Below are 15,513 nucleotides of genomic sequence, written 5' to 3'. Positions count from 1 at the left end.
TTTACGGAGACATTTTATCTTTGTATTTTGCCTCTAGAAATTGGTGCGGAGTAAGGCTTGTGCTGATGCAGGTTTGTTGGATGAACATCTGTTGAGGAGATGCCTCCAGTTCTATGGCACGTTAATTCAACTGATCTTTCGCCTGATTGATTCGCGCTACCCAGAGTAAGTATTCCACAGCAGAGCTGAACAAATTTTGCCCAGCATAGTGGCGTAGCTACAGTGCCTTCCATAATGTTTGGGACAAAGACCCATCATTTATTTATTTGCCTCTACTCCACAATTTGAGATGTGTTATAGGAAAAATCACGTGGTTAAAGTGCACATTGTCAGATTTTATTAAAGGCCATTTTTATACATTTTGGTTTCACCATGTAGAAATTGCAGATGTGTTTATAAGCAGTCCACCCATGACAGGCCACCATAATGTTTGGGACACATGGCTTCACAGGCATTTGTCATTGCTCAGGTGTGTTTAAATACCTCCTTAATGCAGGTATAAGAGAGCTCTTAGCACCTAGACTTTCCTCCAGTCTTTCCATTACCTTTGGAAACTTTTATTGCTGTTTATCAACACGAGGACCAAAGTTGTGCCAATGAAATTCAAAGAAACCATTATGAGACTGAGAAACAAGAATAAAACTGTTAGAGACATCCGCCAAACCTTAGGCTTACCAAAATCCACTGTTCGGAACATCAGAAGAAAGAGAGCACTGGTGAGCTTACTAATCGCAAAGGGACTGACAGGTCAAGGAAGACCTCCACAGCTGATGACAGAAGAATTCTCTCTATAATAAAGAAAAATCCTCAAACACCTGTCCAACAGATCAGAAACACTCTTCAGGAGTCGGGTGTGAATGTGTCAATGACCACTGTCCACAGAAGACTTCATGAACCGAAATACAGAGGCTACACTGCAAGATGCAAACCACTGGTTAGCTGCAAAAATAGGATGGCCAGGTTACAGTTTGCCAAGAAGTACTTAAAAGAGCAACCACAGTTCTGGAAAAAAGTATTGTGGACTGATGAGACGAAGATTAAGTTATATCAGAGTGATGGCAAGAGCAAAGTATGGAGGAGAGAAGGAACTGCCCAAAATCCAAACCATACCACCTCATCTGTGAAACACGATGGTGGGGATGTTATGGCCTGGGCATGTATGGCTGTTGAAGGTACTGACTCACTTATCTTCATTGATGATACAACTGCTGATGGTAGTAGCGTAATGAATTCTGAAGTGTATAGACACACCCTATCTGCTCAAGTTCAAACAAATGCCTCAAAACTCATTGGCCGGCGGTTCATTCTACAGCAAGATACTGATCCTGCTAAAGCAACAAAGGAGTTTTTCAAAGCTTGGTCAATTCTTGAGTGGCCAAGTCAATCACCCGATCTGAACCCAATTGAGCATGCCTTTTATATGCTGAAGAAAAAACTGAAGGGGACTAGCCCCCAAAACAAACAAACTAAAGATGGCTGCAATACAGGCCTGGCAGAGCATCACCAGAGAAGACACCCAGCAACTGGTGATGTCCATGAATCGCAGACTTCAAGCAGTCATTGCATGCAAAGGATATGAAACAAAATACTAAACATGACTACATTCATTTACATGACATTGCTGTGTCCCAAACATTATGGTGCCCTGAAATGGGGGGACTATCTAAACACTGCCATAATTTCTACTTGGTGAAACCAAAATATATAAAAATGGCCTTTATTAAAATCTGACAATGTGCACTTTAACCACATGTGATTTTTTAAATTTTTTTCTCTATTACAATTCTCAAATTGTGGCGTACAGAGGCAAATAAATAAATTATAGGTCTTTGTCCCAAACATTATGGAGGGCACTGTGATAGATTCACTGCTTCCGTGACCCAGATTCAATCCCAGTGCTGTCTGGTCAGAGTTTGCACATTCTCCCGCGAATGCACAGGTTTCCACAAGGTAATCTGGTTTCTTCTCCCATCCCAAAGATGTGTGGATTGGTCAGTTAATTGTGTGCTATAAATTGTCTCCTGAAGGTGAATGGTGGACACTGGGGAGTAGATACATAGAAACACAGAAAATAGGTGCAGGTGGAGACCATTCGGCCCTTCAAGCCAGCACCGCAATTCATGGTGATCATGGCTGATCATCCTCTATCAATAACCCATGCCTGCCTTCTCCCCATATCCCTTGACTCCACTAGCCCCTAGAGCTCTATCTAACTCTCTCTTAAATCCATCCAGTGACTTGGCCTCCACTGCCCTCTGTGGCAGGGAATTCCATACATTCACAACTCTCTGGGTGAAAACGTTTTTTCTCACCTCAGTCTTAAATTACCTCCCTTTTATTCTAAGACTGTGGTGCCTGGTTCTGGACTCACCCAACACTGGGACATTTTTTCCTGCATTTAGCTTGTCCAGTCCTTTTATAATTTTATATGTTTCTATAAGATTCCCCCCTCATCCTTCCAAACTCCAGTGAATACAAGATGGGAATGATTTGCAGGGATAATTAGTCAGAGGAACAGGGTTATTCTGTGACCTTGTGTAACCTGGCCTAAATGGCCAGCTGGGTTAGAAGGAAAAGTAGTAATTTGTTAGGATATGGAAATGTTCCTATGCAGTTAGATCTCCTCGTCATGATAATTAGTGGATATTATATTCCTGCTTACTTTTCATCTGAATATCTTCAGCTTGTACATTAGAGTAGTCCGGACTGGAGTGGGTAAATAAGGGGAAGCAGTAGCCAGTGAGAGTCCAGAGGGGTGTTATTGTAAGTGGTCTTGATAACATGCTCTGAGCGATGTTTAAAAAGTCACACTCAACTTGGGTCAGTCTGCCTTGAGGTGCAGCCAGGAAAAGGATGAGATTGTGAACCTCAAGTTGTTGAGATGTTGTGCTTTATGAAGCAAAATGTTTGTTCTTCCTTCCTTGCAGCATGACACTGCCCCTTAATCCTGATATCCCCAAGGTGTTTGCAGCATTGCCTGAATTCTACTTGGAAGATATTGCTGAATTTTTGCTGTTTGTTGTACAGTAAGTAAATGTAATTTCAATGGGATTGACATCGCGGGGGTAATTCTAACTTTGTCGGCACCTAAACTTGGTGACACTTATGTTCTGCGTAGGTGAGGTCTGCTATGATTTTACTAGGTACAGATGACACGGTATAATTGAATCTTAGGATGCTTGATCTGTCCAAACAGACTCCCTGGAATAAATCTAAAAGCAAAAGACTGCAGAATGCTGGAAATGTGAAATTCTGAATTTAATCAGCAGTTCGGGCAGCAACAATAGAGATCCATCTATGGAACGATGAACAATTCAATGACAAGTCTTCGACTTGTGGCATTAACTGTTTCTCTCACTCTAGGTGCTGCCCGGCCACTGAGTATTTTCAGCATGTTTTTATCCTTCAGTCCACCCTTGTTTATGAAAAATTGGCCTCACAATTTGTTCACCGAACTCAAGATCGTATGTTTCCTTGTAAACATGCTAAAGTCTTGTCTAATATTATCTAAATTATTTTCTCAGTGACAAGAAAAAAATTGTCAGTTTTTTAGAACGATATCTTTAACTTTCAGATTTAACCATTTATGCATAAACTGTGCATAGCGAGCCAGTGATATTAAGGTGCCCATCCACTGCCAACATTGTGATCTTGTCTTGCCACTCCCTCCTGAACTCTAACGGTGCCGCTGGGAATCAACTCAATTACAATTGTTTTTGAGAGTTAATCCAAATGATGTACCATAAAAGAAAAATCACTGAGAAAAATGTCATTCCATTCATTACGCTTAATATAAACCTAATGTTCTTAGTCAGATTATTGAAAATGCATATTTGAGGAGTTGGAATAAAGGCAGCATTTTGTTGAAACAATTTATTATGAAGCCTTAGTGTGACTTATTCTTCTGGCTATGTGTCATGTTTGGACTTAATTAACACACATAATGATCACCACTAATATTCTTTTATGTTCATAAGTGATAGGAGTAGTATTAGGCCATTCGGCCCATCATTCTATGATCATCTTTCATCCAATGCTGTTCAGTGACAGTGAATGTCCTATCACTTCGGCAGACCAGATGGATTTCTGCACTGTATTTGCAGTTTGATTATCTGACTATTCCATTACATAGCACACATCCATGGCACATGTTGTATTCAAGTAATCGCCATAAATCAGTAATTGATTGTGAATATCAATATAAACTTGTATTTATACTGTGCTGCTTAATTTTTAATTCCGACAAAGTGCTGGAGTAACTCAGCACGTCGGGCTGGGGGACGTGAATAGGTGACGTTTTGGGTCGACTCTCCTGAAGAAGGGTCTGCTGAGTTACTTCAGCACTCTCTTTTTGTGAAAACCAGCAGTCCCTTATGTTGAGGTTTACATTTACCCTGGCAAGAATTCGAGGATTTTTTGATTTTTTTTTTTTAAGAGGTCTATTGAATTTCTGAGTGCCTTTGTTTTGTTGTGCCATGTGCCAGTTTGTGCATTTAATTTAATGCTATTCATTTTCTACAGATATTCCCCTCAGGTTTTATACGAGCCATGTACTCAGGATGTCGTGACCTTCCTTGTTGTATTCACCTGTAGTCAAAACTATATCCGAAATCCTTATCTAATTGCCAAGCTTGTGGAAGTCGTATTTGTGACCAACCCGACAGTTCAGCCTCGAACACAGAAGTTCTATGAAATGATGGAAAATCACCCATTAGCCACAAAACAACTTGTGCCTGCATTAATGAAATTTTACACAGGTATCCCGTTTTTAAATTTGCTTTGAACAATGGGATGGAAACACTCCAGTTAGTGCAAGGGGAATGCGTCATATATATTTGGACAGGTGAGCTTAGAGTGGTGTTCAAGGCTTTGTGAGGTCACTATTGTTTTAATCAAACTTTTATTATATTACTTCTGAAAATAGTCAAGTTTCTTTGTTCAGTAGTGAAGCAGAATCATTAATAATAATAATAATGGATGGGATTTATATAGCGCCTTTCTAATACTCAAGGCGCTTTACATCGCATTATTCATTCACTCCTCAGTCACACTCGGTGGTGGTAAGCTACTTCTGTAGCCACAGCTGCCCTGGGGCAGACTGACGGAAGCGTGGCTGCTAATCTGCGCCTACGGCCCCTCCGACCACCACCAATCACTCACACACATTCACACACAGGCAAAGGTGGGTGAAGTGCCTTGCCCAAGGACACAACGACAGTATGCACTCCAAGCGGGATTCGAACCGGCTACCTTCCGGTTGCCAGCCGAACACTTAGCCCATTGTGCCATCTGTCGTCCAGAGATTAGACCAACATCAGATAGTGGGTGACAATTTTTCAAACAGATTGAGATTTTTTTTGGTTTCCTGAAAGAGTCCACGGGGCCCAAGACTAGTTAAAGTTATTCCTAAGATCCAGAGGTTTTGACGTCATGGGTATGGAAAAGTTGATACTTGTGGGAGAACCTTAAAAACGGGTTGCTGTTACAAAAACAAAATTAAGGAGTTGCTCATTTCATGTAGAAAGGAGGGGCCTTTTTTTGAGGGTCGTGTATCTTTGGAAATCTCTTCTCAAAGTGCAGTGGAGGCAGTTTCTTTGAACATTTTTAAGGCAGGGTTCGATGTTTTACTAGAGATGCAAAGTTTGGAAAAGTTTCTGCGATATAAATGTACAGGAGGTTACAGCTGGATCAGCACTGTCTTTGGACGGGTTTGGGGACTGAATTGGCCCATACCTGCTGCTTATTTATGGTAGACAAAAATGCTGGGAAACTCAGCAGGTGAGGCAACATCTATGGAGCAAAAGAAATGGGCGAAGTTTCGGGTCGAGACTGAAGGCGGCTTATTTATGTTTGTTTTAAGGAGAAATATCCTGTGACAAAGCTAAATAATTACAAGAAAATGTGTATATTTAATAAAAAGAGAAATTTCCCTTTGTACTTAAAGTAAAGTCCACCACCGACTGTCCAGTGCCTCCTTTAATGCAGACAAAATTCTAAGAGAGCACTTGAAACTCCCCCCACCCCCCCCCCCCCCCCCCCCCCCCCCAAAATGTGGCTCCTAGGCCAGGTGAGGTGGCTGATCACGACTTCATCAGGACTTCCGGGACCGATTGGTGGATTGGATTTGCGCTCTGGAGCACGGGCCCAGCCAGAGCTGGCTAATCCATTCCCATAGCCGACGTCCACAGTATCTCAGCCCCCCAAGGACGTGGTCTCTTGGTCCGACAAAATAAGATCATAAAATAGATAATATGGCAAGGCCCTTAAACCAAGGGTGCTGGAAAATTGGTGGTGGGCCTGTACAGACCCATCACAAAGAAATGCTTGCTTAGATTTTTTATTCCAGCCCTTTCATTCCCCTCTTGGAGAGTTGGACCCATTATGGCGTATTTTCACTGGATTGACTACCCAATACACATCCTCTTAGCTGGTCTTCTAGTTAGTTTGGCTTCAAAAAGTATTCATTCCAAAACGATACCTATTGCTTTTATGGAGAAATATCAAGTGACAAAACCAAATGATTGCAAGAACTGCCTCAGCTGAGAGCAAAGGTAGCATGAACAGATTTCACATGATTTGTTCATTTTGAAACCCGACCATTAAATAAAACACAATTGAAATTTAGCGTGTTTGTATTGAGCTGTGGATCTTTCTTTTAATTTGGCCCTTAGAAGGCGGCATGATGTTGAAGTCATTACATTCTTGGATTAAGACTTTATTTTGCCTTCTGCAACCAGGGCTGCATTTTTGCATTAATATTGTGTGAAAGAAGCGTGTCATTGAAGAGATTTGTCTTCATGTGCTGGGCACAGGAGAACTAGTTGACTACTCTGATGTGCTAGGTTGTATGTATCCAGTTCTGCTGATCTCTGAACATAGAGAGGAGTGCGCTGTCGGTCAGTAATCTTGCGTGCATAAGTGTCAGGGATCACAGGCCAGTTTCTCTCACATGTATTTAAAAGGTTTGTGCCTACTGTTTTATACTGAGTTTCAGATGAATTTGAGAAGTAGTATTAACTTGATATTTAATTTACTACTTAGATGTTGAACATACTGGAGCAACAAGTGAATTCTATGACAAGTTCACTATCCGTTACCACATCAGCACAATATTTAAGAGCCTTTGGCAGAACGTAGCGCATCAAGGCACCTTTATGGAAGAGTTTAAGTAAGTTGCCGCATCTCTTTTTCTCCGATGATGGGTAAACGTGCAAGAGTGAAGAAGCTAGCGATTTTGCAGTGAAGCAGTAACATGGAGGCACAAGAAATGAAGGATCCTGGAATCTTGAGCAAAACACAAAGTACTGGAGGAACTTGGCGGTCAGGCAGCATCTGTGGAGGGAATGGATGGACGTCATTTTGGAAGAGGCCCTTCAGACTGATGGGAATGGGGGGGGAAGAAAGCTGGACTAAATTTATGGCAATAAGTACAATAGTGTGCAGTCAAAGGCTTTTGATAGTTAAAGTGGATTTACCAGCTTGCTCTTTTTGGGGATATCTAACTCTACATTTGCACATTTTGTTTTATAATAGTTCTGGAAAGCAATTTGTCCGTTACATCAATATGTTAATAAATGATACCACATACCTGCTGGATGAGAGCCTGGATTCTCTTAAACGTATCCACGAGGTGCAGGAAGAAATGAAGAACAAAGAGCGTTGGGACGCGTTACCCAGGGTAAACCCGATATTTTGTTTCATGTAGTTAATTTGTTTTTCAGCAAGGAGACGAGTGATAACCAGTGAAAGAAGGATGAAGCTTAGAGATAAAGTTGCAAGCACTCTCATGGGATTGTGCTGTAGGGTCCCCATTAGCAAGTGGGCGATAGAGGAACTGATATGTAGACAGCTTCCCGATAGAGGCTAGAGTATCAGGGTTGTCTTAGTGGGTGATTTTTAACTTCCCCAATATTGACTGGGACTTAGTGCAAAAGGCTTGTAGGGGCCAGAATCTATTACCTGTGTCCAAGAGGGTTTCTTGAAACAGTATGCAGATGGTCCAATCCAAGAAGAGAACACACTGGACCTTGTGTTGGGAATTGAGGTTGACCTGGTGACTGGGATTTGAGTGGGACCATCACAACTTCAAATACCAGAGGACAGAGCTTTGGTGAGAGGGGCAAAGTTTAAAGGAGATGTGCGGGGCGCGTTTTTAAGAGGGTGGTGAGTGCATGGAAAGTGCCGCTGGGGGTGGTAATAGTGACATTTAAGAGACTTTTGGATAGGAACGCAGGTTATGGAGGGCTCTGGGTTGTGTGTAGGAGATAGAGACGGGGGGGGGGGGAAGGGTAACTCGAGACAGTGGGTCCTCTCCGGAATCAATGCGGTCACGTCTGTGTGGAGCCACAGGAGATGGGCAAGGTCCTCTGAGTATTTCTCCTCTGTTTACAAAGGAGAAAGACAGGAGGACTGTGGAATTTGGGGCAGTCATTGGATGTGTCTTGAGAGCAGTCAGTGTGACCGTTGAGGTGGTGCTGAAGATACAATTGGGTATGAAGGTCGATAAATCTCCAGGGCCTGATCAAATATATCCGAGGACATTGTGTAAAACTAGAGAGGAAATTGCCGAAGCCCTGGTTGAAATTTAAGTCATCTTTAAATAAAGGAGGGGTGCTGGAAGACCAGAGGGTGGCAAATGTTATACTTCCACTCAAGAAGGGCTGCCGGGAAATTGCTGGGATGATAGGCCATTGAGCTTAACATCTGTAGTTACTAGAGGGTATTCTGAGGGACAGGATATACTGGCATTTGGATGAAAAGGGCTGATTAGGGATAGTCAGCATGATTTCGTACATGGCGGTCATGTCTCACAAATCTGAGTTTTTTGAAGATGTGACCAAAAAGGTTGATGAGGGCAGAGCTGTAGATGTTGTGCACATGGACTTCAGTAAGGCATTCGACAAGGTTCCACATGGTAGACTGCTCTGGAAGATTAGATCGCATGGGATCCAAGGAGAGATAGCTGAATGGATAGAAAATTGGCTCCATGGAAGGAGGCAGAGGGTGATAGTGGAAGATTGCTTCTCGGACTGGAGGCCTGTGACTAGTGGTGTGCCACGTAGTTCGGTGCTGGGCCAGTTACTGTTTGTCATCTACATCAATGATATGAATGAGAACATATAGGGCAAGATTAGCAAGTTTGCTGATGATGCAAAAGTGGGTGGTTTGCAGATAGTGAAGATGGTTGTGAAAAATTGCAGCAGGATCTTGATCAATTTGCCAGGTGGGCGGAGGAATGGTTGATGGAATTTAATACAGAGAAATGTGAGTTGCATTTTGGGAAGTCTATCGTGGGCAGTATCTACACAGTGAATGGTAGGGCTCTGGGGAGATGAAGAGCAGAGAGGTCTAGGAATGCAGGTGCATGATTCCTTGAAGGTCGAGTCGCAGGTAGATAAGGTGGTCAAAAAGGCTTTTGGTACATTGGCCTTTATCAGTCAGAGCATTGAGCATAGAAATTGGGAGTTGTATAAGACGTTGGTGAGACTGCATTTAGAGTATTGTGTTCATTTCTAGGCACCATGTTGTAAGAAAGGTGTCAAGCTCGAAAGGGTACAGAGAATATTTACGAGGATTTTGCCAGGACCAGATGGTCTGAGCTATAGGGAGAGGTTGTGTAGGCTGGGAGCGCAGGAGGATGAGGAGTGATCTTCTGGAGGTGTATGGAATCATGAGAGGAATAGATCGGGTAGGTACACGTTCTCATGTCCAGAGTAGGTAATTCAATGACCAGAGGACATAAGTTTAAGGTGAAGGGGAAAAGATTTAACAGGAATCTGAGAGGTAACTTTTTCACACAAAGGGTGGTGGGTGAATGGAACGAGCCGCCAGAGGAGGTAGTTGAGGCTGGGACTATCCCAACGTTTAAGAAGCAGTTAGACAGGTACGTGGATAGGACAGGTTTGGAGGGATATGGACCAAATGCTGGCAGGTGGGACTATTGTAACTGGGACATGTTGACCAGTGTGGGCAAGTTGTGCTGAAGGGCCTGTTTCCACACTATCACTCTATGACTAGATGGAATGGAAGTATTTCCAATTTTGGAATGCACAGAAGTAGTGTTTTTGAAATTTTTGAGTAGTGTGCTGGATTTTTTTTTATTTGCATGGCCTGCTGTCTATCATTTGTGCAGTCATGTTTCATATTTGTGGATTATGCACAAGACGCATGGTTGCTGCTGAAGGAAGTATGTGTACTGCTAAACCATTTTTATAACACAACTTTTTCTGGCTTCCCTTTGGGATTGTTTTCTCACAGAACAAACCAAACATTCATATTTGATGGACCAAGTATGATTTTGGTAGCACAACTAACTGGACTTGCAGTTTAGAATCTCGTCAAGTGAATCTGAAACTTCATGTCATAAAGTCTAGCTAATTCACTGACATCCCTTAAAGAAAGGAGCACTTCATTGATTTGGCACAGATGTGATTTTAGATGAACACTGGACTCAAGTTGACAGGACTTGAGGGCCTGAGCTGTAGGGAGAGGTTCAGCAGACTAGGACTTTATTCTTTGGAATTCAGGAGGATCAGAAGTGATCTTATAGAGGTATATAAAATCACGAGGGGAATAGATAGGGTAGATGCACAGTCTTTTATGCAGAGAAAGGGAATCACAAACCCGAGAACATAGATTAAAGGGGAGAGGGGAAAGATTTAATAGGAACCTGAGGGGCAACTTTTCCACACAAGATGGTAGATATATGGAATGAGCTGTCTGAGGAGGTAGCTGAGGCAGGTATAATAACTTTTGGACAGGTACATGGATAGGAAAGGTTTAAATGGATATAGGCTAAACGCGGGCAAGTGGGGCTGGTGTAGATGGGACATCTTGGCCTTCATGGGCATGTTGGGCCGAAGAGCCCGTTTCCTAGCTGTTTGACACTGACTTGACTAATTTCTAAAATGAATCGATGGTATTGAAAATGGATGACAGTTGAGCCCGCATCTAGTAAATATATGAACGTAAAACAACTGTTTTGCCAATAATACTGTTCGTTTCTCCATTTTATAAAAATACGTTTCTTAAAGCGCCATTAAGATGTCATATAGTGTCCCTTTGGAGTATCTAATAGCGTCTCTCTCGAATGAGCCATTAAATCTTTTAAGCTCATTCTGAGAATAATCATGCTGCCATGTCGTAAATAATAAACTGCTTTCATCTCTAGTCCGTGGCTGAATAATGACAGTTGAAATAGCATATTCCATTTGTTCACTCAAGTTCGGTGTTCACCTCAATGGTTGCCTTTTACGTTTGTAAGGATCAGCAACAGAGCCGGCAGTCCCAGCTGACTCAAGACGAGCGTGTCTCCCGTTCGTACCTCGCTCTTGGTGCCGAGACCGTGGATATGTTCCATTACCTCACGAAACAAGTGCAAAAACCTTTCCTTCGACCCGTGAGTAATTTCTGTTCCCTCATTAGTTACCAAATGAACGTGGAAGATCTACATTTACAGCTGCACGAGTGGGGGGGGGGGGGGGTTGCGTTCAATGGAAACTTTGGATATCACTGTTTTCTGTAATGCAAAGCTGCATCTGCATGTCAGGAAATTAGTTGCAATTTTATTTACCTTCACAAGTTTCCTGGAGTGAATTTTCATCTGTATTTTAGATTTTTTCGCTAGCGATTTCTCAATTCCTAAGTAAGGGCTAATTTCCATTACACAAAACTGCTGTCACCATCGTTGTAGTTTTAGTTATGTTTTGTTCCCAGCTAACTGGGTGGCACAGTGGCGCAGCTGTAGAGTTGTTGCCTTGCAGCGCCAGAGACCCAGGTTAAATCCTGACTCTGGGTGGTGTCTGTGCAGACAGTTTGTGCATTCTCCCTGTGGCCGTGTGGGTTTTCTCCGGCTGCTCTGGTTTTCCCCCACACTCCAAAGGTGTACAGGCTTGTAGGTTATTTGGCTTGAGGTGTGTGTAGGTTAGTGTACGGGTTGATCGCTGGTCAGGATGGACACGGTAGGCTGAAGGGCCTGTATATCTCTAAAGTCTAAAACTGAGCAGCAGTCGTGTTTGGTTTTCAGCAGGCATTTTGTCAAGACAGATGTGAGCGTGCTTGTTCAGAACTTGGCAGTTTTGAGGTAAATGAGCAGAATGGCAGTGAGAGGTGTGTACCTCGGCTTGCACTGGTGTTGTACACAACCCTGCTGACCAAAGCTCTTGTGTGTGCAATTATTCAGCCGTTCATGTTCTCTCTTTCAACTATTTGCGTGGGGGTTGGCAACCGGGGGGGGGGGGGGGGGGGGGAAATAACCAGTTCATCACAACTACTCTCCTTATTGACATAGGGTAGGTTACAATTCATTAGTTTGTGCAGGAAAACGTTTCTTGATTAGCGCGACACTCTGAAATACTATTATCCAATTGAAAACTGATAAAGGAGGGGCTTTTGTAACACACCAGTTGATTTTGCTGAAATGACTTGCAGGAGCTTGGGCCGCGTTTAGCAGCAATGCTGAACTTCAACCTGCAGCAGCTGTGTGGTCCGAAATGCCGTGACCTAAAAGTAGAAAACCCGGAGAAGTATGGTTTTGAACCGAAGAAGCTTTTGGATCAGTTGACTGACATCTACCTGCATTTGGATTGTCCCAGATTTGCAAAAGCCATTGCTGATGACCAGGTTCGTGCACATGCATTCAGAGTTTTAAGCAACTGACAATGTAATAGTCTCCGACTTATAACATTAGCTCTTTCTCTCAGCATTGATGCTGCCTGACGTACTGATGTTTCTAGCTTTTTCTGTTTTTCATTTCAGATTTCCAGCGTCTGCAGTTTTTTTCTTTTACTTGTAATGTATGCTGTTTTAGGAGAATGTCGGTAGCTGATCTCATAGAATCCTTCCCCAGGTACCTTCCCCTGCAACCGCAGAAGATGCAACACCTATCCCTATACCTCCCCCCTCGACTCTGTCCAGGGACCATGACAGTCCTTTCAGATTAGGCAGAGGTTCACTTGCACTTCCTCCAACCTCATCTACTGTATCCGTTGTTCAAGATGTTGACTCTTATACATCGGCGAGACCGAACGCAGACTGGGCAATCGTTTAGCTGAAAACCCTCGCTCAGCCTTCCTGAACCTACCTGATCTCCCGGATGCTAAACACTTGAATTCTCCTTCCCATTCCCACACAGATCTTTGTCCTCGATCTCCTCCGTTGTCAGAGTGAGGCTAAACGCAAATTGGAGGAACAGCATATCATATTTCGCTTGGGCAGCTTACAGCCCAGTGGCATGAATATTGATTTCTCTCACTTCAGGTAGCCCCGGCATTCCCTCTCTCTCTATCCCTCCCCCACCCAAGTCGCACCAGCTTCCTGTTTTCACCCAACAAACAGCTAACAATACTGTTTCATTTATCATCGTTACTTTTTCCATCTCTTTTATTCATTATTCTTTATCTCTCCACATCATTGTCTATATCTCTCATTTCCCTTATCCCTAGCCAGTCTGAAGAAGTGTCTCGACCCGAAACGTCACCCATTCCTTCTCTCCAGTGATGCTGCCTGTCCCACTGAGTTACTCCAGCTTTTTATGGCTATCTCCGGTTTAAACCAGCATCTGCAGTTCCTTCTTACCCATAGAATCATTGTCAGACATAGAAATTGTTCCGTTCAGCCCATATGCTCGTTGGGGGGAAAAAACGTACCCCTTCAACTCTCTCAATATCTTCCCTCTAGTTCTAACCTTTCACAACCTGGGATAAAGACGATCCAATTTATCTTTGTAAGAGATTACAGCCCTTCTGTCCAGGCAACAACATGGTGAACCTGTTGCCACAACATTTATTCTGTAGTGTGGCAACCAGAACTGTACGCAGCACTCTAGGTGATCTGAGGTATTTCACTGCCCCACGTGAAACGCGCACAATTCTGGGAGGTTTTCACAGGGTGGTGGTTTTCCGTCGGAGAATATTGAATTACCAATTTTGGAACACAGAATATTGGATTTTTTTTAAGGCCGAAGTAGATAGATTCTTGATAAACTGAAGGGTGACAGGGTACCAGTGCCAGATGGGAATGTGACGTTGAGGTTAAAGTTGGCCTGGACGTGACTATTGAATGATGCGGCAGGTTGGAGGGCCCAAGTGGCCAATCTGTGCTCTTGATGTTTGTCTGTACCATGGTGCGGTGATGCAGTTGGTACAGCTGCTGTCCCGATGTCAGAGACCTGGGTTCAATCCTGACCTCAGCTGCTGTCTGTGTGGTGTTTGCACGTTCTCTGTGACCACGTGGGTTTCCTCCAGGCGCTCGGGCTTCCAGCCACACCCCAATGACGTGCGAGGTTGTAGGTTATCTGGCCTTTAAAATTGTCCCCTGACGTGTAGAGTGGATGAGAAAGTGGGATGACAGTGAACTATTGTCAACGGGTGATTAATGATCATGGTGAACAGACCTATTTCCACATTATCTAAACTAAACTTCATGTGGTGTCATTAAATGTTGCCTCTAACCATGTCCTTTACATGTTGCTTCTGATACTTGTAAAGATCACTGAATGCTAGTGCAAAGACATTTTATCTGCTGATTTTTATCACCGCTTTGCAGTTATTTTTCACTTGTTTATTCATTGTGGGCTAATTTTGCTGGGTGAAGGTTTAAAAGTGACATCTTTGGGAAAGTGTTTGCAAGGAGACTTTGAGCAGAGTTGCAGCTTGCGGTGTAGTGTCTAAGTAACTTTGTGCTTCACATCTCAAGTGAGATGAAGGAATACAGGTGAGCTTTCCTGCTAAACCGCTGGAGCTGAATTGGGGTATAGAGTAACTTCATCTTTGGGTATAGAGGGAATGAGCTATATTCATCTACCTCCTCAGCTTCTCTTCCTCTAACTGTCCACTCCTATTATTTTTGGATCCAAATCAGTAACTTCTGAAATCAAATTGCGATTTTATGCCTCATAATTTTACATAATTTTAATTGTATTAGCTCTAATAAGCACATTCCTGTTTAAAAGTTAAAACAAAAATAAATGGATTTGATACCCTTCTATTATGTAAATGTTTTGTGTAATGGATTTGCTATAATTTCACTTGTAAATTGTCTTTCATTTCTGTTTTGCGCTTTTGGGAACAGCGATCGTACAGTAAAGAACTCTTTGATGAAGTCATTTCGAAAATGAGAAAAGCGGGAATTAAATCAACAATAGCTATAGAAAAGTTCAGGCTGCTGGCAGAAAAGGTAGAAGAGATTGTGACAAAGAATGCCCGCGCGGAAATCGACTACGGTGATGCACCAGATGAGTTCAGAGGTGAGTGAATGTTGGAAAAATTCTAATGCTGAATCAGAGTGGACTGGTTCTCCCTGAAGCCCATCATTAGAGAATTCAATGGAATTTGTGTCATATCGGTTTGGTTATAATCTAGGAATTCGGAATAAAATAATGTCTGAAATGCCTTCCCACTTTACAACCAGCTCTTATGAAGAGAAACTCGTACTGTTTCATAGGCAGAAATTCCTCATATTTGTCTCTCGATCTGATGCTGGAGGTAAATGAAGTGAAACCAAAAGAGCCAATTA

The 15,513-nt window shown here is 42.8% G+C and overlaps 1 protein-coding gene across 7 annotated transcripts in view; it reads left to right on the top strand.

Moving 5' to 3' along the window:
- Nucleotides 1-15,513, top strand: part of ube4b (ubiquitination factor E4B) — an 81,339-nt gene that overhangs the window by 61,006 nt on the left and 4,820 nt on the right. For all 7 annotated transcript variants that reach the window (XM_033048109.1, XM_033048110.1, XM_033048106.1 and 4 more), the window contains 8 exons: nt 38-165; nt 2,928-3,026; nt 4,522-4,757; nt 7,042-7,168; nt 7,534-7,678; nt 11,264-11,398; nt 12,430-12,621; nt 15,070-15,244. In XM_033048109.1, coding sequence (XP_032904000.1) covers nt 38-165; nt 2,928-3,026; nt 4,522-4,757; nt 7,042-7,168; nt 7,534-7,678; nt 11,264-11,398; nt 12,430-12,621; nt 15,070-15,244 — 1,237 coding nt within the window. The remainder of the gene's footprint in view (nt 1-37; nt 166-2,927; nt 3,027-4,521; nt 4,758-7,041; nt 7,169-7,533; nt 7,679-11,263; nt 11,399-12,429; nt 12,622-15,069; nt 15,245-15,513) is intronic.

Source organism: Amblyraja radiata, chromosome 31, assembly GCF_010909765.2.
Source record: "Amblyraja radiata isolate CabotCenter1 chromosome 31, sAmbRad1.1.pri, whole genome shotgun sequence".
Classification (NCBI taxonomy): domain Eukaryota; kingdom Metazoa; phylum Chordata; class Chondrichthyes; order Rajiformes; family Rajidae; genus Amblyraja; species Amblyraja radiata.
This window is presented reverse-complemented; position numbering and strand designations above follow the sequence as displayed.